This window comes from Lepisosteus platostomus, chromosome 11, assembly GCF_059453375.1.
Source record: "Lepisosteus platostomus isolate fLepPlt1 chromosome 11, fLepPlt1.hap1, whole genome shotgun sequence".
Taxonomy (NCBI): Eukaryota; Metazoa; Chordata; class Actinopteri; order Semionotiformes; family Lepisosteidae; genus Lepisosteus; species Lepisosteus platostomus.
In genome coordinates this window covers 9900261-9924071 of record NC_142621.1, presented here as the reverse complement: position 1 = coordinate 9924071, position 23811 = coordinate 9900261, and the positions used below count along the sequence as shown (strand labels likewise).

At 36.3% G+C, this 23811-nt stretch overlaps 1 protein-coding gene across 3 annotated transcripts in view; it reads right to left on the bottom strand.

Annotated features, from left to right (window-relative positions):
• The window catches only part of LOC148651965 (retinal-specific phospholipid-transporting ATPase ABCA4-like), a 47732-nt gene that overhangs the window by 19053 nt on the left and 4868 nt on the right, over positions 1–23811 (bottom strand). For all 3 annotated transcript variants that reach the window (XM_088598344.1, XM_088598343.1, XM_088598342.1), the window contains 16 exons: positions 23364–23505; positions 22555–22694; positions 20805–20932; positions 17204–17401; positions 14599–14688; positions 13020–13260; positions 12613–12752; positions 11010–11126; positions 10374–10571; positions 8121–8326; positions 6767–6943; positions 6118–6340; positions 2085–2306; positions 1291–1495; positions 897–995; positions 523–780 (listed from right to left, as the gene is read on the bottom strand). In XM_088598344.1, coding sequence (XP_088454470.1) covers positions 523–780; positions 897–995; positions 1291–1495; positions 2085–2306; positions 6118–6340; positions 6767–6943; positions 8121–8326; positions 10374–10571; positions 11010–11126; positions 12613–12752; positions 13020–13260; positions 14599–14688; positions 17204–17401; positions 20805–20932; positions 22555–22694; positions 23364–23505 — 2784 coding nt within the window. The remainder of the gene's footprint in view (positions 1–522; positions 781–896; positions 996–1290; positions 1496–2084; positions 2307–6117; positions 6341–6766; positions 6944–8120; positions 8327–10373; positions 10572–11009; positions 11127–12612; positions 12753–13019; positions 13261–14598; positions 14689–17203; positions 17402–20804; positions 20933–22554; positions 22695–23363; positions 23506–23811) is intronic.

Genomic DNA, 23811 nt, shown 5'->3' with positions numbered 1-23811 from the left:
CCTGGTGTGGATGGTTGTTGAGGGCGGTCAAGGGAGCTGTGAACAAGGAGGTTACGCAGATTAGGTGGTCGGCGATATGAGATGATAGGGCGATCAGAAAAGAGGGCCCCAATGGAGGGATCATCTTGTAGGATGGAAAAGTTCTGGTTAATGGTCCTGGGGATAGGAAGTGTGTTAGGGTGGTAAGGAAGCACCAAAGGAATGCGGTTGTTACGGCGGGAGTTCCTGATCGGGTTGATGGTCCAGGGGGTGTTTTTGGCTTGGGCAAGGGCCCTGTCAATCACACTGCTGGGGTATCCTCTGTTGATGAAAAATGAGTACAGAAGGCTCCACGGCCGAAACGTTGTGTTCTCTTTCTTCTTTTTTTCAGCATGGAAAAAACCTATTACTTGTTCCTTTGCAGCCTACGCATGCTGACGCAGCTACCCACCTGAACTATCTTATATATAAGATTAATACAAGATCGCCTTCATGAAATTCACCATCTGTGCTCCATTGTCTTTTATCTGTTTGCACATTTACCTGATGGGATTTCAATGTTGGTTTTTGCTTTCTCCTGATTTTCCTTCAATTCCTGCTTTTGTTGTTCTTCTGCTTGCTCCTTCTTCAACTTTTCTTCTTTCTCTTTTGCAGTCTTCTCACGTTTCTCCTTGTGTTTGCAAGCCTTCTTCTCCGCTTCATTCGTCTGCTTGCTTTCGGCTTTGTTTTCAGCGGCTGGCTTGTCCACCGATTTCTCGGCCTTCTCTTCACCTGTCTTTTGGTTCTCTGTGACTGGTTTCTCTGTAATTTGGTGGAGAAACAGTTTATTAGGCATTACGGCGAGGTCATAAATGTTTCTTGGTTGACAATATATGAAGACAGTAGTTTCTCATTTTCTATTACAGACATCAACTGACCTGGTGCAGGAGCAGGCTTTTCAATCTGAGGTGGTTCTGGCCCTGACCAGTATGACTGCTGCAATGGGAAATACCAGGGTCGCCCTATTCCATACTGACCTGAATAGACACATTACATTTATCATGTCAGTTGTAGTATCTCAGTTTACATCTTATTTATGATCGAGGTATTAGTAACACGAATGACCTCTGGTTTTGTATTTCACCATCATTTATTGCTTGTAACTGTATATACTGTTTTATGAGTAGCAGATATCCACTGGGTTGGGCTGTAAAGACAGATTAAGCAGTGCTTTTTTTAATTTATCCTCTACTTAAAAGCTACTGTACAGAATGTTTACAGAATATTTTTGAATTCTGTATATAGATGTAAAATGACAATGCGATTCCCCACCTGGAAACACATTATCTAGGTACCATGCGAGAACTCCATAGAGAAAAGCATCGAAAACCATCATCCTGATGGAGCAAAAAAAGCTGTACTCGTCGCCCTCTAATGGACTAGTGTGGATATTGTCCCATTGAAGCCCCAGGCCCTGCTCCTCATAACGGGAAAGATATTCGGTACCAAAGCCAAACGCAACTGGAGACAGCAAGCTCTGGAACAACAAAGTAATAAAGTACTTCAAGTGGTAGCAAAGTCAAATATATTTCAAAAGAACAAGTAAAGGTTTATTCCATGCTGAAAATAGAAGAAAAGAAACGCAATGTTTCAGCTGTGGAGCCCTCTTCACGTGTGAATAGGCTGACACCTGAAACTCTGTGTTTCTTTTCTTCTCTTTTCAGCATGGAATAAACTTTTACTTGCTCCTTTGCAGCCTACGCATGCTGATGCAGCTATCTACTTGATATAATAAAAGATGCAAAATCTTTGTTTCTGTAACTGAACAAAAGACACTCATTATTAAGAATATTACTTTTGCCTTTTACAGGGTATCATAGTATCATATGAAGAAATTGTCCATTGTGTATTCGCCCTAGAATTGGGGAAGAATATAAGCAGCTTAATGGTCAAATGGTTATTAACAGAATTAAGTTAAGCTCAGTTGAAGTGCTGTGTTTTTCTCCCCCACCTAAGCTTAACTGAATTGGGCCTTTGTTGATGTTATGATGAATGGCACAAATCAGTTGTGAAATAAAAACAGTGAAATTCAGCGGAGCCTTTAGAACTGAAGAAGCAGTGCACACCACAAGTATCTTCATATTCTTGGTGATGCGGTCCTGCCATGCAAAGCAAAGGATGTGGGGCAGGTAGAGGGTGAAATAGATGATGCCACTGCAGGCAGCAGCTAGGTTGGCTTTGTTGAAGAACACACTCATCAGGAAGCACTGCATGATCGTTGCCATGGTGAAAGTCAACAGGAACAGGAAGAGGATGACCGGATTGCTGTAGTTCAAAACTTTGCCATTCTAAAAGTAAAAACACAAGAAAACAAAACAGGTGGCAGTTTCAAATCATCACAGCTAAAGGGCACAGGCGTTTTATTTTGAATATGGTGCAGAATACAAATGCACTAGTAATTAAGTAGAGAAGCACTGCAGTTCTTGAAAGCAGAATGATCAAACCGTGTTTTAGAAGCAAGGTTTTCTACATGAACTAAAAATGATGCCAGTGTTTTAAAAAAGAGTGGTGCTAAATAGAGAAGATTAAAATTAATGCAAAGTGACTTTTTTAATAACAGTCATATAAATGATAACATTGATATCAATAACACAGCTAGCGTTGATAGAGCATCTGTCCATGTCTGTGTCTGTCCATTTGCTGCCTTTTTGTTCAGCAGAACAAAACCCTTCCCTTTCCCAATTCTTTCCCTTGGTTGTCATAGTCTTTGGATTCCACTAGAGGTCATTAATGCTATAGGAGTAAGTGTGATGTAGGTTTTATTATTGCTTTCCACAGCTTATCCAATGGCTTGAGGTACATTGTTATGCATTAAACTTATGCAAAGAAACAAGTATAGATCTATAAATATCTATGTGTGTTTTCAGAAATGGACATTAATTAAAAGTTCTTGGAAAGACTGATTGACTGATTTATGACTGACAATGATAAGCACTGTTTCATAAGCACTATATCACCTTGTCAGTGAGGATGGATACAGGTGATGAGGTGACTGAACCAGCTGAATCTCAAACCTTGTGAAAATCAAGAAATATTAACACAGAAAAGGGCTGCTCTGCTTATACAGAAAAGAAGTTTTGTTTTGCCATGGGTTTGTTCAAGCAACACCTCAGATAGGGTCATCAAGAGAGAAAACAAGTAGTCTTTAACGATGAATCTTAGCTGGTTCATCCCTGATGGACATTAATGAGTATGGTATGGCACAGCTGTACTGAAATAATCGATGGGCAGGTCCAAATGTTATGATCTGAACTATCTAGCTGCTACGTACTCCCACTTGCACAGTAACATGACTGCACAATGTTACAATGATCAAGTACTGGGACCTTATTTGCTTCCTATGGGCACCTCTTGACATGGCAATATTCCAACTGGACAACACATGTCCATGTGCTGCTCATAAACAGTAACAACGCCTTTTGTGCAAAGTGAGAAAGTAACAGTTATGTTGTGGATGCCCAGCTCACCAAAATTTACATTTTTGTGAAAATCTGTAATGCAGTGTGGCATCTAGAACTCAGAGATTAGCGATTAGTCACAAGCTTGTCCAGCTTTACGAAAGGAATCAGACAGATTCACATAAGACAAAATTGCATCCTGGTGCCAAGCATGAATCACAGTTGTACAGCTTATATTGTTGGAGACGCTATTGTTTTCAATATGGGTGATGACAAATAATAATTAGCTAAATTAATTTACTTACGTCAAACCCATACAATAAAATATCACTCCACAGCTATATTGTTTTCAATAATCCTATTTGTTGTAGTTGTGTTTCTTTGATGCTTAGTATAGAATGCAAAGTAGGTTATTTAGTGCATTAGCTTATGTAATAAAAATTATAATAACACTATAATGGTGTGTTCATTAGTAAGGAGATGAGTATAGTTTTCTTACATCTATATGTTCCATTGTAATATGCTCCATTTTAGAAATTCTCCAGAACAAGTTACATTGAGTGTCCGTTAGGTTTATTCATACCCATAATAAAATAGGAACAAAACACATCATATAACAAAAAGGTAATTAATTGGATTACGTTTCTTGATTAAAAAAAGCCATACAGTAATAGTGCTGCACAAAGCAAATTCATACTTGTCAGGAATAAATAAGGCCAGTGGTTCAGATTAATTCACACATCTGTGGTCAGTGTTAGGTAAACTCTCCTCTGGTATGGGTTAAACTGACACTATGCCTCCTTTAGTGTGCTATGAGTGCTATTCTGGGGTGTAAATTCTGACCATTCAGGTAGAATTTGTCTAGTTTCTGTAGATCCTTTAGTTTCTGTTTGTGGACTGGCTTCTGGAGTTTGAACCAAAGATTTGATTGAGGTCTAGAGATTGTCATTTGAGAATATTTTGTGTGCAGCTAACAGTTTTTCTTTTTGTCATTCTTTTTTTTTTTCCAGCCAAACTTCTTGTCAGGGACAACCAGATGTCTAGTCAAAATGTCCTGGGAGTTCATGATTTCCCCTTTCTCAACAAGAGCTTCAGGACCTGTAAAATGCAAAACAAATCCAAAACACACCTGACTCCCCTGCCATATTTCTCCTTTATTACACCAAGTATAAAATGTCCAAAAAGTTCAATTGTTGTTTCACCTGACTATAAGACATGGTTCCAATTGTCACTCAGGTATAGTTCAAGTTCAAAGTAACTAATATTTGTGCTTAATTCTCAGAAAAGCTTATTTTCAGTCTCTACAGTCATTGCCTCATTCACATAGGTGAGGTAAAGTGGTATTTTGCAACAGTTTGTGTTATAAAAAAGGCTAAGTAGTGCTGGAGATCTCACACTGCTGAATTTGGATTTATACTGTAGTTGCCTCCTAAACTATTTGTCTCTGTGCTCGTGATGGCAAGATACACTTGTGTCTGTTCTTAGCAGGATGACCACTATACTAGTAGCCTTAAATTGGTGGAAAGTGGTAGACTGATTTTTTTGGGATCTATTTATAGCGCCTCCCCCTAACTTGTGGAAGACAAGATCCATTTTTCTGCTTTCTTCAGAGGGCTTTCTGTCTATAAACATGATGACATATGCTGCTACAGAATACCTAGGGGGAAACAGGAAACCTTCAGAGGCCTCTACAGTTCCACTTCCAAAGAGCCAAATGTTACTGTAGATTTTTTGTTGGAGTCTATATAAAAAGAGTACTTTTGATGTGTGAATAAATGTGATTATTCTGTTTTCTGGAAGTCAGTTATTTATGAAAAATTTAATTATGCTTTTTGCATTGTTATTTTGATTTGTGTAATATTATTGTAATTATTTTAAACAATTAAATCCATTACCCATGCTTTTACATTATTTTTCTGTTCCTATTTTAATAGAGGGTATGAATACATCTGGGGGCACCGTAGATATTTAGAAATAACACCCTTTCTGAAGTGGTTAAGGTTACGCTATCATTAAAAATATACAGTCCCAATTAGTTTAGGTTATAAATATTAATTATCTCTCATCCAATCACAAAACCAGAGGACATGGAACTGCCTTATGACTTCTCATTCTGCCCTTTTGAGCATAAAAAGTCAAGTATAGCAAGATGGATGGATCTACAGTAGTATCTGAAATATTTAATTCTATTATAATCTCTCAAATATCACATCAAAGGAAGTAGCATACATATGTATAGGTCAGGGGTGCCAAAGAAGTATGCTAATTAGAGATACTACTTCATTATTCTTGGGCCCAGTTTATGACTAGATTGCTTTCTTTATTGAGATTGGATGTTCCCTCATATCTGTGTAGGCTTTCTCCAGGTGTTCTGTTTTTGTATCCTTCTAAACACATGGACTGGTATCCCATCCAAAGTTATGTCCCATTTTAGAGCCTGATTCTGCGGTAGACTCTAGGTTTTTCTGACCCTTACAAGGAATAAGATGGTACAATAGGCTTACCACAAATAAGGAAAAATATGTCTTTAAAAATGATCAAACTCTTTTTAGTATTTGTATAAAGCATGATTCATCCTGGTGTAATTTGACCTTTATATACTGGTATATTACCTCAGTTTTGTCTCAAGAAGAGGGAGCCTGAGGGCAAAATCTCAGTCTGTCATTTATTCATCGGTTGACTAGTCTGACTAGGGTCTTACCATGATGATGATAGTGAGAAGAGTGGTGCTGGCAGCCATCATAATGAAGCTGTCTATAAACCAGGTGCACCAGATGACGCCATTTGACACGCCCATGGTCTTCAGAGTGTCCTTGAGTCTCAGCTCCTTCTCTAACACTATACCCTTCACTGTCATGGACACAGAGTAGATCCAGGCGAGCACCATGAAGATGGGGAAGCAGCGATTCAGAGTCAACATGAAGCTGTCATGGAGGAGGACACAAGGCCACAGATAAGGGTGAATATTTCGCAAGGAAAAGATGTCTAAGATGGTAAAGTTTTTTTCCCAACTTAAGTTTTACAAGAATCAAATCTCACATTTATTTTAATATTGCCTCTTTAACAAGAAATTGCAGGAGCCGCATTCATTTTAATACTTTAATAAGTTATTATTCTGGGGGGTTTTGGATTGAACGTTAAGTCAATCTGTTATAAGTGGTAACTACAGATGCAATACAAGTTGTAGTGATGATTAATATTTTAAATAAGGGATTATTTTGATTCAAAAATGACCCTAATCCTTTTCTGACACAATAGATTAGTAGCAGAGTTATTATGGATCACACCATGAGTTCAAAACTTAAAATAAAGATGCACAATTTTCCAACAAAGGAGATCTTTTCACTCACAGGTCATCAACATAACAGGGATAGGGGATCTGCTGTACGTAGACCCCCAGCAATGTATCTTTGTTGGTCTGGCTTTTGATAATGCCGTGCTCAATCATATCCTGCAGATACGCAAAGCCTCCCCAGATGTAACGCAGGTCCTCTACAGGGTCTGCTCTTGGACCAGGATCCCAGTATCTGCACAGGAAGCAGCAGTAGGATTAGAGACAATGGCAAAGACGTTATCACCTCCCTGCAGCTCAGGGGGGGATTCCACTCCCCCGGACTCAAAGCTAATGGCAGATGGAAAGAGAGGAAGCCTGGATCTGGGCCCACCTGCTCTATAGTCTTCCTGGAAAGAACTAAAACAAAAGTATGTGTGGATCTATGGAACACTGGCCTGTCACAAAAATCTTCTGTAATCCAATATCTTTTCCATGGGCATACAAAAGTTTTCAGGATCCCGGAATTTAATATATTTGACTATAACACCAAAAAAGATTACTTACTGCAATTACTACTACCTTACTACAACTGACTATAATAATAGCTAGTAGTATTAAATTGCATGAAGTATAATCCAGAACAAATAATTACAAAGTTACCCAAAGGGATTGGTACTTTGGCTCTTAACTTTTATTAAAGAATATGATACCACCTACCTGAAATGCATTTTCTAACTGTTTTAAGCTAAAGTTTCATCTTCTCAGTTTGTTTTAGATATTTATTCTATCATTAAAAAAACTGTTATATGAAATTCTAAATAGCAGAACTGTTCACGCAGCAGTTTTGTATAGCCAAAGAGCAACGAATGGAGAAGGGGAAGAGCTTTGAGTGAACAATGGGGGTTGTTCCTCTTATTGCTCCTGAGAAGAGAAGGTTCGATGCACCTGTTAATTCAATATCAGATAACAAGCTAAATTACTTAATATGTTCCTCCCTTTCCCTTACTGGCAACAGTATTAGATTATACAGGAAGTCACAGGAAGTCTCTTTTATTGACATTCTAATCATGTTTCATGTGTATATTGTACCCGTTGTACTTCTCACTCTGTGAATGATTTCAGTGGTATGCTATTTTGTGTTTTGTATCTGTGGGTGACATGTTCTTAAAAATATTTTGAAGAAAGAAAAACTCCAAAAATCAAAAGGCATATTCTTCCAGGTTACTGTAAGGCTTGCGTTATGTTTTGTAGATATTCATGCATGTGTTTGTAAGAGTTCGATAACACTTGATGTTTTCTCAGTACCTAGAAGACTATGACAAAATCAAAAATGTATATTAAGCGATAATCGTAAATGCAACTGACCTTCCTAGTGATAGAGCCTATTATTCAAATGGGTTGCATCTTTAATACCAGTTTAAATGAGCTACCTGTCTTTGATTTTATTTGTGCGTTCCACAGCATCGATATCCATGCGGATCTTAAACTTTAGATGTGCTGGGAGCTTGTCAGTCCAGGGGTACATGTCTAAGAAGGTGAGTCCAGCCCAGAATTTGTTTTCTTCAAGGAGATACAGAGCTTGGTGTGTCAACTGGTCCTCATCTGCATGGCCAACAAACTTATTGAGGTTCAGACACTGCATTGAAACAAAAAAATAATATTACAAATGTCAAGAAAAAAGAATGTGGATAAGAATGTATGTATAGTGCAAGTTCCAAAATGTAATACAATAAAGGAGTGTTGGTAAACAGCACAGTGCATGAGAAAAAAACTTTACAAACATGATTTTAAATAAGCTTTAGTCATTTAGAAAAACACTGCAAGCATAATGCATGCTCTATCAATCATAGAGGAAAGTATTAAAAGTGCTATTCATTTGTTTAAAAATAACCTTTAAAACTCATGGTCTTCTAAGGTCTCCAGAACAATGCTGGGTGAAATACATTGATATACCAGGAGAAGAAATGTTCTAAAAAATTGCATATCTTTCCTATTTTACAACTTGCTTGAAGTTTTGCTTGAAGATTTCAAATCCTGAGCAGTACTTTATTTCCATCTATATTTACTGAAACCCGCTGGTGAAACACAATAGTTGTTACTCAGTTAGCATTCAAAACCATCCTGCTTGGTGTTTCACTGACAGCTCCCTTTACAGGCAAGCATGTCTAATCGGTATTCTTGCATGGTAACTGTAATATGCTATATTAAGACTAGAATACCACATTTTAGTAACGACAGACAATCCCATTTTACTGCACTTGGCAATAGAATCTGGACATACTGTACATTTGTACTGTACAAAACATATTTAGTTCTTTGTAGTGTGGGATGACTGAAGAGTTGCATTAATGATTATGAACGATATTATGCAGACCACATTTGGCACTCTCCAAACACATCCTAGACAGACAGAAGCTCATTGGCAATGCTAATTCAAGCTTAGACTGGCCATTGGGAAAGACTGACAGCTATACCTAATTGGGTTCAATCGTGTGTGTTTATTTGTCATGTGCAGCTCTGTCAGCCAGAAAGAGGATGAAAGACAAAAGAAGCAGAGATGCATGTAGTGTTACAGTTTGCTTGTTCTCCAATGTGGACAGGCCTTCAGGCTCACAACTTAAATGGTGAAGAATGGCCGAAACAATCCACAGAATGCCTTGCTCCCCTACCTTGTAGAGCTCTCTAAAACATTTAAATGAGTCCATATAGCTAAATAAATGGTTTACAAAAGGGAATAGATTGCTCCTGACAAAAGGCTTCTTCTACCATTTCAGACTTACTGAACATTAGTATGTAAAGTTAAACCATTACTTCAATTTGACCTGTCAGCAGCCTCAATGGTTTGTTTTTTCTTGCTCTTTTTCTGACAGTGTGCCTTTCCTATGGTCAGTCTCCAACTGATCCCACAAACACTGATTTTTTTGGAGATCCCAGCAGCATCTCATAGTCAAGTCAGTTTCAGATAACCAGACGCTAACAAAGTGTCTTTTAAGATAATAGTTTTTCAGATCTTAAGCATGAAAGCTTGTTTCTCTTTTTGAAAAAAAAAAGGTATTTTAGAAAAAGAAATGCTATTTGGCATGTTTTTTCTTTGTTTTAAAGATTGTCTCTATATTTATATATCAGTCATAAATCTAAATAAATGCCTCAATCTTTGTTTTTTAAACAAATAATATTACAAAATAATAACACCTAAAATATAAAATAATAGTACAAATTGGTCATTAATGATTTAGTGGCAATTATAGCTTTGGTTAATTAAGTTGGTTAATTTATTAAAATGATTAATATTAAGCATTCAGATTACACACAGCAGAGAATATAAAATTATATATTTTTATAGTTTCAGATTAAAACATAGCAGTTATTCACATGGCTATCATTTTTCAGTTGTAAATTTACTTATTTAGGTTAAATTTAATAATCTAGACTTGTGACAAGATATGTGTAATAAATGCTCAAGATGTGTAAAAAAGTAGAGTTTACTGAAATCATTTACTTCATGCTTGTGTTAAGAAAGAAAATCAAGTAAAAATATAATTTATGTACATTAAAATCACATTAAACATGTCTCATGTTCAGTTTTCAGTACTTTAATCCTGGTAACACTTGCAATTCTGTCTCTATGGGTTCCTTTTCAATTTCTATTTCAGTTGTGTTATCTAATGGTTTTAAAATCTTACCTCTCCATAATCATTGAACATGCGTATGACTTGGTCCGTCAGATTAAAAATATTCCGCCAGTCAAACTCCGGCATATCCTCAGGACGATCTTCCGGTGGTCCATTGTAGAGGAAATTGAGAATATCTTTGGATGAGAGCTCTGTATCCTCAAGATTTCTGTCAATAAAATCTGCCACTGTGGGGTTCTTAATTGTATTCTGAAAGAAGTTACAAAACCCAGTATGTTTAGCAGTGAACTTATATATATATAACTTTTATAAATTTAGTGTGAAGTGCTTCTGTTTACATTTAAAAAAATAGTTCATACATATTTAATAGTGACTCACAAATACATTAAAAAATACAAATTAATATGCATATAAAGTATAAAGCCTAGTATACTATACAACATTATATATAAAGTTAAGAAAAATATTTAATACAACATATTTTGTTATGTTTAGCATATAAAGCATGATATAAAAATGAATAAGAATCTACTGATATCACATTTTCATTTGCTTTAAAAACTTCTTAGAAGAGGAAAAAGACTGTTGTGCTATGATGATATAAGTAAAGGAGTATTTTCTTCTAACAATTTAAGTAGCGTAAAACCTCGGTAGCGGGCGTCCTGTTTTGTTTTAAGAAAGCCTTACTCGGATCATGTTCATCTGTACGCTGTTCTGAAAAAAATCCCAAAGCTGAGGGCTCACTTCCTCCCAAGCCTTTCCCATGCTTCTCAATCTCTCTAGCTCCTCAAAGGTAGTATTAGCCTGGGACAGAAACACAAACACAACAGCAACACTAAAATATAAATTGTAAATATTCTATTAGAAGACATGATTGCTTATAAAAAACAACTTTAAAATTAATGGTTGCATATATTTAGATTACATATACAGTTTTTATAAAAATACCTAAATGATCCTAAAGAATGTTCCCCTTTGTTATAAAAAGGATTTACGTAATGTACAGTAGATCTGTCATTATATAGTAGACCTACATGCAAGCTCCTCTTCCAAAGGATTGCATTCTACTGTAGGTTTAAATTGCAGTAAGAGGCAAAATAATTTATTTGTGATGCTAAGACACAAATAAATTATCTCTCAAATAGGCAAGGATATATCTACATCAAATTTAAGATCAGACACGAATTCAGCACTTCAGAATCTCTCATCCAAAGAAGCTCATCCAAAAAGTATTTTCTTAGTCTAATAGCCAGTCACCTCACTCTCAAAGAAGACGGACTGCAACCATGAGCATTCTGAATGAGAAAAGCTAAGAGAGCAAACTGATAAGATAAAGAATTTCCTACTTTGTAGGATTTCCTATTTGAAAAGTGACTCTTCACTAAATTTCACATCGGACCTTCACATGAATTGAATTAGATCAACATCAAGCACAAAAGACAAAAAAGAATTCCTAACTCTGATTCATCTTTACTTGTGCATGATTTTTTATACAACACTTTAATGTTGTGTTTGCTAAAGACATCATTATGTGATTCATATGGTATCCCATAATAATCTTAGACATAGGCCTTCCTTTTGCACTATTTAGATTAAGATCTGAGGGAAATGAAAAACAAAAGGTGCTGAAAGCTAAAAAAAGGAAGCTGTTCTGTGTGAATTTCTGTGTGAACCTCTGCCTAAAACTTCAAGTGTTAATTATTTAGTAAATGTAAACAATCTGTCACCAAAGTTGATTACAGTTGTAGTGGTGCAGTAATGCAGACATTACTGCATTACAAACAAGTCTCTTCTGTTTAAAACCAAGTTATCTATTTCTTATAATTTTTTTATAAATGGCAGCATCTATATTTTTCATCCACACTACAAAATTTTGCATTGTTACTATGTCTTTTGCATACTGAGTTTTAAAGCTTTAAAGGGTGCAGGTTACTACATATTAAATGACAGAAAGGGAAGCGTTATAATAAATTCTGCAGCTGCAATACTGCTAAAAGACTCATCATTTGTACATGTTATTAGTGACTAATAAGTAATGACTAAGGCTACATTCTGATGTAATGCTTTTCTTGTCACACCACCATCTCAAACAGGAAACTACAAGAACGTTACAAGAGTTAACAAACATTTTAGCTACATGCAAAAAAGAAAGATCAAAGGTTCTTGTTTTTCCTGCCAAATAGTTTAAACTGAGCTTTAAAAGCTTGCTGAAAGCTTCCAAAAGTCTAACCCATCACTACATGTCGGTTTTCCCAAGACATTAAGAGTATTGAGCAGCACTCCCTCTTACATTCTTCAATATCTGCCGCACTGCAGGAGAGTCAGGGGCATACAGAATCTTTCCCATCAGCAGGGGCTTCACAGAATTCCATACTATTTTGGTAACAGGGTTAGATTCCAGGTTCTGCATCAATGCATTGCAGAATGGGGCTGAGAAGGGAGGGGGAATGGAGAAAAAAAGAATATTCTGTTATCCACCACTTTCATGCAGTTCCCTTTTTATGACTACTCACTGGACTTTGCATTTTAACTTCTCTAATAAAATGGTAGGGTTTCATTTACTTTCCCTTTGAGTGGACCAGTTAAAATTCCAAAGCAGGCAGAGGTGTCATAATGCAATCTGATGCACAAGTTAAACATAAACTACACTTTGATAGATTATCGTCTTAGAAATGTGCAATATTCTAGAGCACTTACTAGTGGTCTTGTCATAGATGTAATGGGCTTGTCCGTGTGTGTTATTAATTCCCAGGAAGGCCTTATAATTGTTGTCCTCATACCAGTTGAAGGAAAAGACCCTGGTGCCCCCACCCTCAGGATACCCACAAAAGAGATCAGACACTGAGTTCATTAGTTGAGAGAAGGAGGATGGGCCGCCATCTTGGAAAAGAGGATAGAGAACCTGAAGCAAATCTTTGAAGCTGCTCCTCATGGCCAGCTAGGAAGAAGACATTGGAAATGATTATTTAAGAACGTGTTCAGACTGTTCACTAACCATTAAAAAGACTATTAAATGAAGCAAAAGCTGGCATACAGCTGTTTTTTTTTTTCCATTACCGATGTGTGAGAAAGCCTCACTGATACCGAAAAAATAAGGTCAGAACAATATAAATAAGAAACACTTTTTTTGTAATAGGTTTCAAATGTTGCTCGCAGACCCTTTCAGCAAACTGTTCGAATTGAAATGATTAGTATTATTACATTATATGTAATTCAATGGTTAAAACAATTACTGGCCATTGTGTTTTGGATATTTTTGCAAAATGTATCCCTGCATTTGCTCGTCCAGACAAAAAATTAGATCAGTTAAGTGAGAAACTTGTTATGTAAATGTTTTTGTAATGTAATCAATGAAATATTCTGCTCTGGTTGTATTGTTCCTAAAAAGAGTGCAAGAAGCCGTCTCTCAAATTATTGTATAATTTCTTAATTACATACATTGCAGCAGCTATAAGAATAATAAAAATCTGCAGTAATACTCAATACAATGTACATATACATGCACATATTATTAGATAAACTACATAGGCAGAACTCTCCCTTGGAGATTTGCAATTAACATTTTTTTCATCCATAACATAAAAACAAAAACTTTAGTATATAAACCTCAAAAACCTAGTTTAACCCATCTCAAAAGGGCTACAAGCAGTAAAAAGTAATAGCTCCCTCGCTTATTTTTCTTAAGAACATTAAATGTATTTATCAAGGCTGCTTCCCGTATAAATGAGTAGCAAAACGTTAATCTCCTCCCTGGATGACCCGTCAAAGCAACAGGCAGCCAATTAAGGGTGGCAGATGTGTTGTGTGCATACACTGGTCTCCAGGCTTGTCCTTAATGCACGCCGTTGATAAGAAAGATTAAATCTAGGTTGAAGTGACTCACTTTGATTCCCAGACTAATGAAAGTATAATGAGAAATTAAGGGGAGAATACACAATTGGAATAAACGGTTTTATTGTTTTAGAGCTTAATTATGTTTAATGCTTTATGTGGATTAAATGCAATTCAAAACTGAGTTCTATTCAGTAAAATCATGTTGTGATGCCCAACTGATAGGGAACTGACAAAGCACAGACATTAAGACACCTTAAGAGCAAATTTGAGGCTCTAGACTTAGTCTTGATATTAAACCACAACACTGGCCTCTTTGATTCTCCGACTCTAACAAACAGACAAAACAAAAGCTATTTGGTGTTTACGCAAACCAGGAGAGGAAGTTACAGTTTCCTGAATCATATGAAAACTGTATTTGAACTAAAGATCAAGCCAAGTTTACCTCTCGTAGTTTTTCTGACAGATTTGCCAGTACTCGTCCCCAGAAATGGAGATCAATCCCAGATGAATGATTGTCCAGTGTCCTAGGAAGCTGCAAGAGCAGAATATTAACATGAAGGTTTGCATGCATACTGATTTAATTAATAATGCAAAAAAGCAATAATCTGTCCTTTGTATATTTTTCTTAACATTTTTTTTATCGATGTAGTGTAGGTGTATTTCACCAAGTTTCAACATTGCTGGGTTGTGTCTCTTATTATGCATACTTTGAATACAAAAGTAAGTCTGTAAGTTGTTTTTAGTTTTGTCTTCCTTAAAAGGAAATACCTAAATCAAATTACATTATATGATATTTACTGGGGGGAAAAGTGCCCACCCTGAAACACAAACTAGTGTTCTATCTTATATCCAGGATTTATATGTTCCAGTAAATTAGTTTCTTTCAAGGCTGGCCTTTCCACTACTTGTCTTTTAACCAACTCAAAATACAATGGGCAAAAGTTCAGGAAACACTATGTGGTAACATAAACTCCAAAATAAGACATCCTTCCTCTGACATTCCTTGCTATCTCATTAGATCAGGCTTGCTTGAAAAAAAAAACTAAAAAGGCCATTGTTATGCCTGCAAAGGTCTTTCAAGTCCAAAAAAATTGAAAGCCTGTGACATCCCCACTAGACTGTCGCCTAAAAAGTTCACTGAAGCTGAAACACATAAAATATTGCAACATCTTTCAATTTCTGAACACTAATACTTGAAGACACATTGACTGTTATTATAGGAAGCTTCCCTATGTCTAAGGGGTGTGTCCTCTCTAATCTCATTATAGAAATAGGGCAAATGGACCTCATCCCATAACCCTGCAAGCCTGCCTCCACCTTCCCTGGTCTGAACTTCTCTGTTGAAATAGAGAATAGGAAATAAGGAAACATTCCAAGTCTGCCAAAGGGAGCAGCAGGCTTGGCAGCATTCAATAAAGTAATAATGACTTTTTCTTATTGTGATTAGTGTGCAGATATCTGCTGTTGAACTGTTGTCATCTAAAATACCAGACATTTATTTTCCAGACAGCTGTAGAGTGTTTACAGTCTCAGTCCTAGTTTGGTACAGTAGGAAGAAATTCAGTTTTCGAATAGTTTGTTTAAATGTTTCGTTGTATTTTGGGCTAGTGTAGGGAAATGTGCCTGGGATAGGTAGGTATGAACTGCTCTGCGTTTCATACAGGCACCCCACAGGTATTATCTTCATATTTTCTTCAGACGAGAGTGAAGAAATGAACAGAATGAACAGAATGTATGTTGTTTTTTAACTTATCCATCCATTTATTTAAGTTTTAAAGAATATTGTTAATACTTTGTTTCATGTTTCTTGTTGAAAAGTATATTTTTTGTTTCAGCTTTTCCATTGGAAACCCTTGTTTTATTTTATAAATTTATGTTGCGCATATAGTCACACTGCCTCAAAAAGCACATTGAATTTCAAAGACACTAATGTAATCTGTTTCTTGTCAAGAACTTTTTTGCATTGATCCTCAGTTAACAGATGACAGTAACAATTCTTAGAGTATTAGCTCATCCAAGAGAAAAAATAATTTGGCTTGGTCTGCAGCTAAAGCCGGCATCACACTACATGACTTTTCCTAGGATTTTCAGTTGTAGAGTTGTAGCCTTCATTAACATAATCGTAAGAAAATCACAGCAAGTTGGAGAAAATCGTAGTGTGCACCCGTTACTGTCAGTTGTGCAGTGTGACATCCCCTAGTGCCCCAGTTATAACCCTCTTAAGCCTCTACGACCCCCTGTGACTCGCTAAAATAATATCATATCATAATATTGCTTTTTCTTGTGTCTGTGTCTGAGCTTTCAACCGGAAGTACAATGTGGCTGCAAGGAAAGAAGGAAAGCGAGTGTTTTGGACTGTGCAAATGGAGGAGAGGCTCGTCAAACTTTGGAGCCAGCACAGATTCTGTTAGATGTTTTGTGTTTGTCGTTGCGTGTTTGTTGTTTATTTACTTTCGTGCGATGCTCCTCCTCTTATTCCACTTGATTGGCTGCCAAAATGAGGCGACCTACTTTCACGGCGCAGTAAGAGATTTGGAACCGTGATGAAAAGTCGTGAGGGAATCGTGTAATTAGTCACCCCCCGCAATTCCTAGTCGTATAATTTGACACCTCTACAGAAAAGGCAGCGAGATTCAGCAACTGCAGTCGTTAAATTTGACATGCTCTTCAACTAGAAGTCATGTCGAGCCCTATAGTGTGACACCGGCTTAACACCTACTGATGTAAAAACACTTGACATTTCTATTACAAGCAAAAAAGATACTTATAGGGATTCAGTTGTATTTTTACTGTTATTTGTAGTGTATGGTGGAAAGTTGATTAGAGACTTAAAAATGGTCTACTTCTGGAAGCCATATAATACTATTAAATTTCATATAACCATATCCAGCTTTGAAATGATTTAATATAAATAAAGACATTTAATTTAAGATAAAAACAAATGTACAAAAATCAATATTTTAGCTTTTGAGGCTTGAGTCAAAGCTTGCAGCAACGTGTACATTATTTGAAAGCTTGAAAACAAAACACAGGAATTAATAACTTACAAGACGGAAGAGCTTGAAGAAGTCGATGTTGGCGTAGAGCTTGTCCTCAATTTTCTGGAGTTGTTGCTGTGTCAGTGCACACATTGCATTGCGCACTACATACAGGCCACGGCGACTTGAGAAGATAATAAATCGTTCAAGGAGTGTCTGACTGCAAGCAATGTCTTTCAGCTGCAGATCTGGGACTCCATGAGCGAACTATGGACAATTATGAAGAGTTTGTTAAGAAAACTAAAGTTCAGATCTTACTATTAGTATTTTTCACCTATCATCTTCTATTTCCAAGTTGAAATGCAATGCTCTATATGTCTTTATAAACCTGTAAAGTAAGAAAATCACATTAAAGTAAATGGCATTGTAGTGAGCAAAGCATTCCCATATACTGGCATTACAGTGTATCAGTAACAAATATCACGTAAACTTTCCTAAAAAATTCTATAAAATTATAAACTAAACAATGGAAACCCTAAAGTAAATCTAAACAAATAGCTGAATCCAGCAATTCAATACCATTGCCATCAAGAGAAAAACTTGGTTCTAATCAGAAATACATTATGTATCAGTTTTTATCTATTATTTTATTGGTCATATTATTCATGTAATTAAATAGAAGGCAAACAATCATTTTTTTTTCTTCTCTGTTACTAAGCAGCTGTTTATTTAGAGGATTTTGACGAGAAAGTCTTATAAATTGAAAATGTAAGTTCATAAAGATAAGGAATGCTGTTCTGAATGTTTAAAAAGCATAACTCCTTAAAGCTGTCAGTAGTTATTGCAAAAGGCATTTCCCCCTGAATACTCTGGATTTAAACAGAAGGTGCTGAAAGCACAAGGTCAGAAACAGGAAACAGAAAAGAATGTAATTTGACTTTGAAATGTGTAGCAAGGAACTGAAGATTAAATAACATGAGATATGAAATGTAAATGTTGGCAATTGAGAGAGAACTTAATTTTTATGTGGGAAACTTTATTTATCTCCCCTAGATAAATGCTGAAAAACTCCTGCTTTTGATAATTGCAACTTTAATTTTAATGCCGCAATTCAACATTTTGGGGGGTGACCCCATGACATTTTCTGAGGTTTACCTCTAGTTCTAAAACGTCCTAACTATAGTATATAAAATCCAAACCTATTTACAAGTCTTGTAAGTATGTTGGATTACTAGAGAATAAAATCACAATAACAGGTCATTTCAATAGGTAATGGACTGACAATCTCAGTAAAATACAGAGCTAATCTACAGTGTTCTCATCTCATTATTCAGATACATTGTTCAACTTGTTGTCTTATTTGCTGGTGTTTTTAAAATATTATTTCTAAAATCTATTTCAACACCAGTACTCTTTCTCTTTCCTAGCGTTAATCCCACATCAGCAGGGTCCGCTTGTCGGCACACCAGTCTCCATTTGGTGGTTTGAACCAAATCTTTGAGCTGACGTTGCCATTAACTGCGACTGAGAAATACTCCAACTATTAAACTAATATATAGTATTACAGTAAAGAAAGGGACCACCCAGTCCATCTTGCTTGTTTGCTTACTAGCAGCTTAATGAAGCCAGAAAATCTCCAAGGATGTCATGCAACTGGCTTTTTGTTCTGTGTGCTTTTTACTTGGGTGGAAAAAATACAGAATGGAATTTACTACACTGGTCTCAGAGGCTGCACCAGTTCCATTGAGTTTCCTTGTCTCATATGTTTAGCAGAGACGATGAAAAGTACTTAATTCAAGAAACATTCTAAACAACAGCATAAGTACCTCTCCAGCTCTTCAGCATTCTTTGATAAAATCTTTGGATTTTGTTCCAGGAATTTCTCTAAATCTTTAAACAGTGTTCCCAGGGAATGGCTTTGTGAACTTTATCCAAGTTAAAAGGCAATTGTAGGTCTATATTAACTTGTGTTTTTTCATACTAAAGCTCTTATTAATTAAGATCATGAAAAGCAACCCCTATAATAAAAGTGAAGTGTAAGACCCCCAATCATAGAAAATGGTTTGTCGAAGTTATTGTCAATATCAATATTGTTGTTGTTTTTTCAGGATTTAACGTATCATTTTTAAGTTGAAATAAAACCAGAAGAGTGCAATTGTATGGTAATTCATCTTTATAACAAAGTCAAATAAAAAAGTAAAAAGTAAAATAAAGTATCCGCAATTGTGAAAAATATTTTAAAAAACTCTCCAATATTTTTATCATACTTAAAATACTAAATGCACTTCTGTGTTGTCCAGAAGAGTCTGTACAGTCACTTTTAGTGGCAGACATAACATAGTCTTTCTGAATTCAAGTCATTTTTAATTAGTCAAAGTGCAAGAATAAGAAACTTGAGTCATAAATGTGGTTCAATTCCACACTGAAGCAAAAAAGCAAAAATAGAAAGGAAATGGGGTTACTAAGTTACTAAGGCAGCTGTCCCCTGATGATTCAACACTACACATATTCTACAATTTAGGTCCAAGCCATCATACAATCGGTAATCATCCAGAATATTTTACATCACGCTGTGCTGGCTCCGTTTGCACTGAAAGCTTATGGCTAAACCCTCTGTTTAATTGGCTACCTTTTGAGAGACGGTGTGTGCCAAACAGTGTGTCATCCTAATCACAAACAGACAAAGGTACACTGATAGCTGTGAATCACTGGAGGATCCTGTGATTAGTCGCTAAGGAATTATCCAGCTAGCATATTCTTCTGAAGGCCATTTCAGTGAATCAGTTAGGCCTGAGAAAGGCCAAGTCAATGAAAGGTTTGATGGTTTGCATTTTTTATGCATTTACATATGAAAGCTTGTTGAGAACCATTCACATACTGATGTCATTCTAGGGCTTTTTTTCATAGGCAGCCAGTGCTACATGCTCTCTCCCTGCAGTGGATATCTTACAGTGTTTTTAGATTAATGGCAACCTGCATGATGTGAATGTTATGTTGCTGAGGTTTTAATACACAGCTCATTTTAACACAAACAAGAAGCTCAAAGTAATGATTACAATTTACTAAATACAACTGGTAACTATGACACGCTCATAAGAAACTTCTGACTGTGAGTGTAAGATAAAGATTACATCAGAAGGTAATAAGGAATTGATCACATATTACAGTATATCAATATTAAACGTCAGAGAGAAAAAGTTCTGTCATCAGAGCAAGAAAACTTTAAAAAGCAATTAAATGATAATGGACAGCAAAAACCAAAATCTAAACAATTATTAACAAAGCTAAGAAATACATATTATTCAGACATACATTACTACTGTGGAGTTTTATTTTTGATCCCAGCAAAACAAAGGCAAACAGAATATATGATTTTATATGGCGCTCTCCACAATGTGTTGGGACAGCAAAGTAAAAGTTGTCATTTTGAATTCTCACAAAAGGTTGTGTTTTTTCAGCATGGAATAAACCTATTACTTGTTCCTTTGCAGACTACACAGGTTGACGCAGCTACCCACCTGAGCTACAGTTATAAAAGGTCGTATTCGAAAAAAAAACAATTTGTGTTCAATACAGTGTTTTCCCAGTATCATACAAATTATCTTACAAATTGTTTTTAGCTGCATAATTCATTCTCACTTTCAAAAGAACATTTTTTAACATGCTGTACCTGTTCAGGGCGCACTTGGCCATTTACCAGCTGATGAACAACTGAGTCAGATAGTCCAGCATCCTTTAACAAAAACGATGTCAGGGTTTCATCCTCCTTCAGAATGTCTCCTATTTTGACACCACGACCTTGACAAAGAGAGAGAAACTTAGATCAAGAAGTCTGCAGGACAGTGATTTCTTAACAGGCAGCATGCAGTTTTTGATTGCATTTTGCTTTAATTACGTTAAAGTTGGCAAAATGCAATCAAATCAAATCAATCAAAAAATTGGCAAATGAAAATGTCTGTGACAATACAGCACAGGTGACAACATAGGTGACTATGTAAATATCAGTATGTTACCATGTCAGAGGTGCAGAAGCTTAGAGTACTTTTAATAATAATAATTATAATAATAATAATAATAATAATAATAATAATAATAATTGCTTACACTTTTTGAGCACTTTTCTGGACACTCCACTCAATATACTTTACAGGTAATGGGGACTCCCCTCCACCACCACCAATGTGCAGCATCCACCTGGATGATGCGACAGCAGCCATAGTGCGCCAGTACTCACCACACATCAGCTATTAGTGGGGAGGAGAGCAGAGTAATGAAGCCAAATCATAGATGGGGATTATTAGGAGGCCATGATTGGTAAGGGCCAATGCGAAATTTGGCCAGGACGCCGGGGTTACACCCCTACTCTTTTCGAGAAACGCCCGGGATTTTTAATGACCACAGAGAGTCAGGGCCTTGGTTTTACATCTCATCCGAAGGACAGCGCCAGTACAGTGTCCCTTTTAACACACTTTGCCTTGCCCTGCTATCATTGAAGCAGCAAGCTGTGTGTGTTTTTCGAGGTAGGAACTAAAATTTACGAAAGTGTGTGCTACAATCATATTCCAGTTTTTGTTTCAGCTTGATGTGAACACAGAGATAATAAAGTGAGGAATGATGTGCAAGAACCAGAGATCTAATGTACATCAGAAAGAAAAGATAGATTTGATTATATTCTTGAATAAAATGTTAGTATAATTAGAGCAAAAGCACAACTACATTCAATAAGATCTTAATGAAAATAACTTATATAACATAAAGACCAAGTAGTCAGGACCTTGCCTTCATGTCTCATCAGAAAGAAAGCACTTCTTACAGCAGTGCTGTAGTTTGCCATACTGGGGCACTAGATTAGAAATTCTGGTTTACAGGGAAGGGCATTAACTATTAGTCAATCAACACTGTTAGTTAGCACCCTGGATTTCCTCGACATCTCCGAACCCAACCAGTAATGACCAGGCCTCACCTAAGCCTTGTTTAGATCCTGAGTTCTGACAAGGTCAGGCTAATGATATCCGTCTATAGAATATTATTCCTTGCTTACAAAAGACTTAGTGAACTTTACAGACAAAAAGAATATGCACAAGACTGTGATATGAGTTTCTTAAACACATAGTTTAAATATATACTGCAGAATTACCATATTCCAACCTGACCTCATCAGATATCAAAAGCTGAGCAAGGTCCACATCAATCTCTTCTTAATGATCCTCTGGTCCCGTATAAATTCACTTTGATCCTTAGAATGAAGTGTATTATTGAGTATCCTCATTTAATTAAAGGTCAAAAAGACAGTTCAATTTGACCATATATGACACGTGTGGGCCTACAGGCTCATGCTTACTTTGTAAAATAATCATTCTCAATCAGATGTGGGGTGGATCATTACAGAATCCTTTACAGAATATGATTTCACGTCTTGCCTGATATTCGAGCAGGTTCTGTTCGAATCACGTTCATGAATTCAGTCATGATTCGCAGTTCCCTCCACATCCTTCCCAAGTGCTGGAATTCAGGGTCTGAAAAGAGCAGCTCCTGTGAATCTGTGTAGAATCTGGCCAAACTGAAAGAAGATGAGTTGAGAAAGATAAGAGGGAAATAAGAATGCCTCTTGTACCTCTATAAATTATTTTTTATATGAGGATTTCCAGGCAGCACCATGGCACAGTGGTTATGCATTGCTGTCATGCAGCACACAGTCCCAGAGTTTATTTCCTGACTTAGGGAGCTATCTGTGTGGAGTCTGTATGTTCTCCTCATGTTTACATGGGCTTCAACCCATAGTCTAAAGACATACTAGTAATTGGCTACTGGGAAAATTGGCCTTGGTGTGAGTGTGTGTCTGCGTGTGCCCTGCAATGGACTGGTGTTCCATCCAGGGTACACCCTGCCTTGTGCCCATTGTTTTCTGAGATCCCCATGACCCTGAATTGGATGAAGTGGTTGAATGGAATGGATGGGTGAAGATGATAAATCTTTATTTATTCATCATTATTTATCCACCCAGATGAAGGCTTCACACTTCTCACATACTGTATGATTGTCAGTATCATCTGTTACATCATAAAAAAAAACGTGATGTACTGTAACAGCAGAAAAATAAGTAGTTTAAAACTCCCTGAAAATTAATCATGACAATGAAATACAACTAAAATGCCACATACAGTATAGGATTTAAAAAATTTTCAAGACTAGCTTTAATTTTTCAAATTAGATTAAATGATTGACTCACATAGAGCCGTTATAGTTGGAGACAACACCAGGAGACTCGCCACGTGTTGGGTATCTGAAGCAGGGGTTGTTAACATTGCAGAACATCCCCTGTATCCAAGGCAGGATTCCAGCAGAGGGCATAGCTTTGTTGGGAAAGTGACCTTTTCAAAGTGAAATAATCCAAAAATAATTGTCATAAGGAATAAGATATTTGAATATTGATGTTTGGCATTTACCTATTTATCATTGTGACAATTTGCTCAATTATTTTTACTATAATTGTTCCAAATAAACTTTGTAAGATTCTTAGTTTTCCTGTAACAGGTTTAATTTTATCTTTGATTTTCTAAACCTAGAATGTTAATAGTTCAGAATGATAATTTCTACAATGAAGCCAAGGAGTTAAATCTCAAAAAGCAGACATTGTATATGACTTTTAACCTTAACTTAAAAACATTAAAGTATGA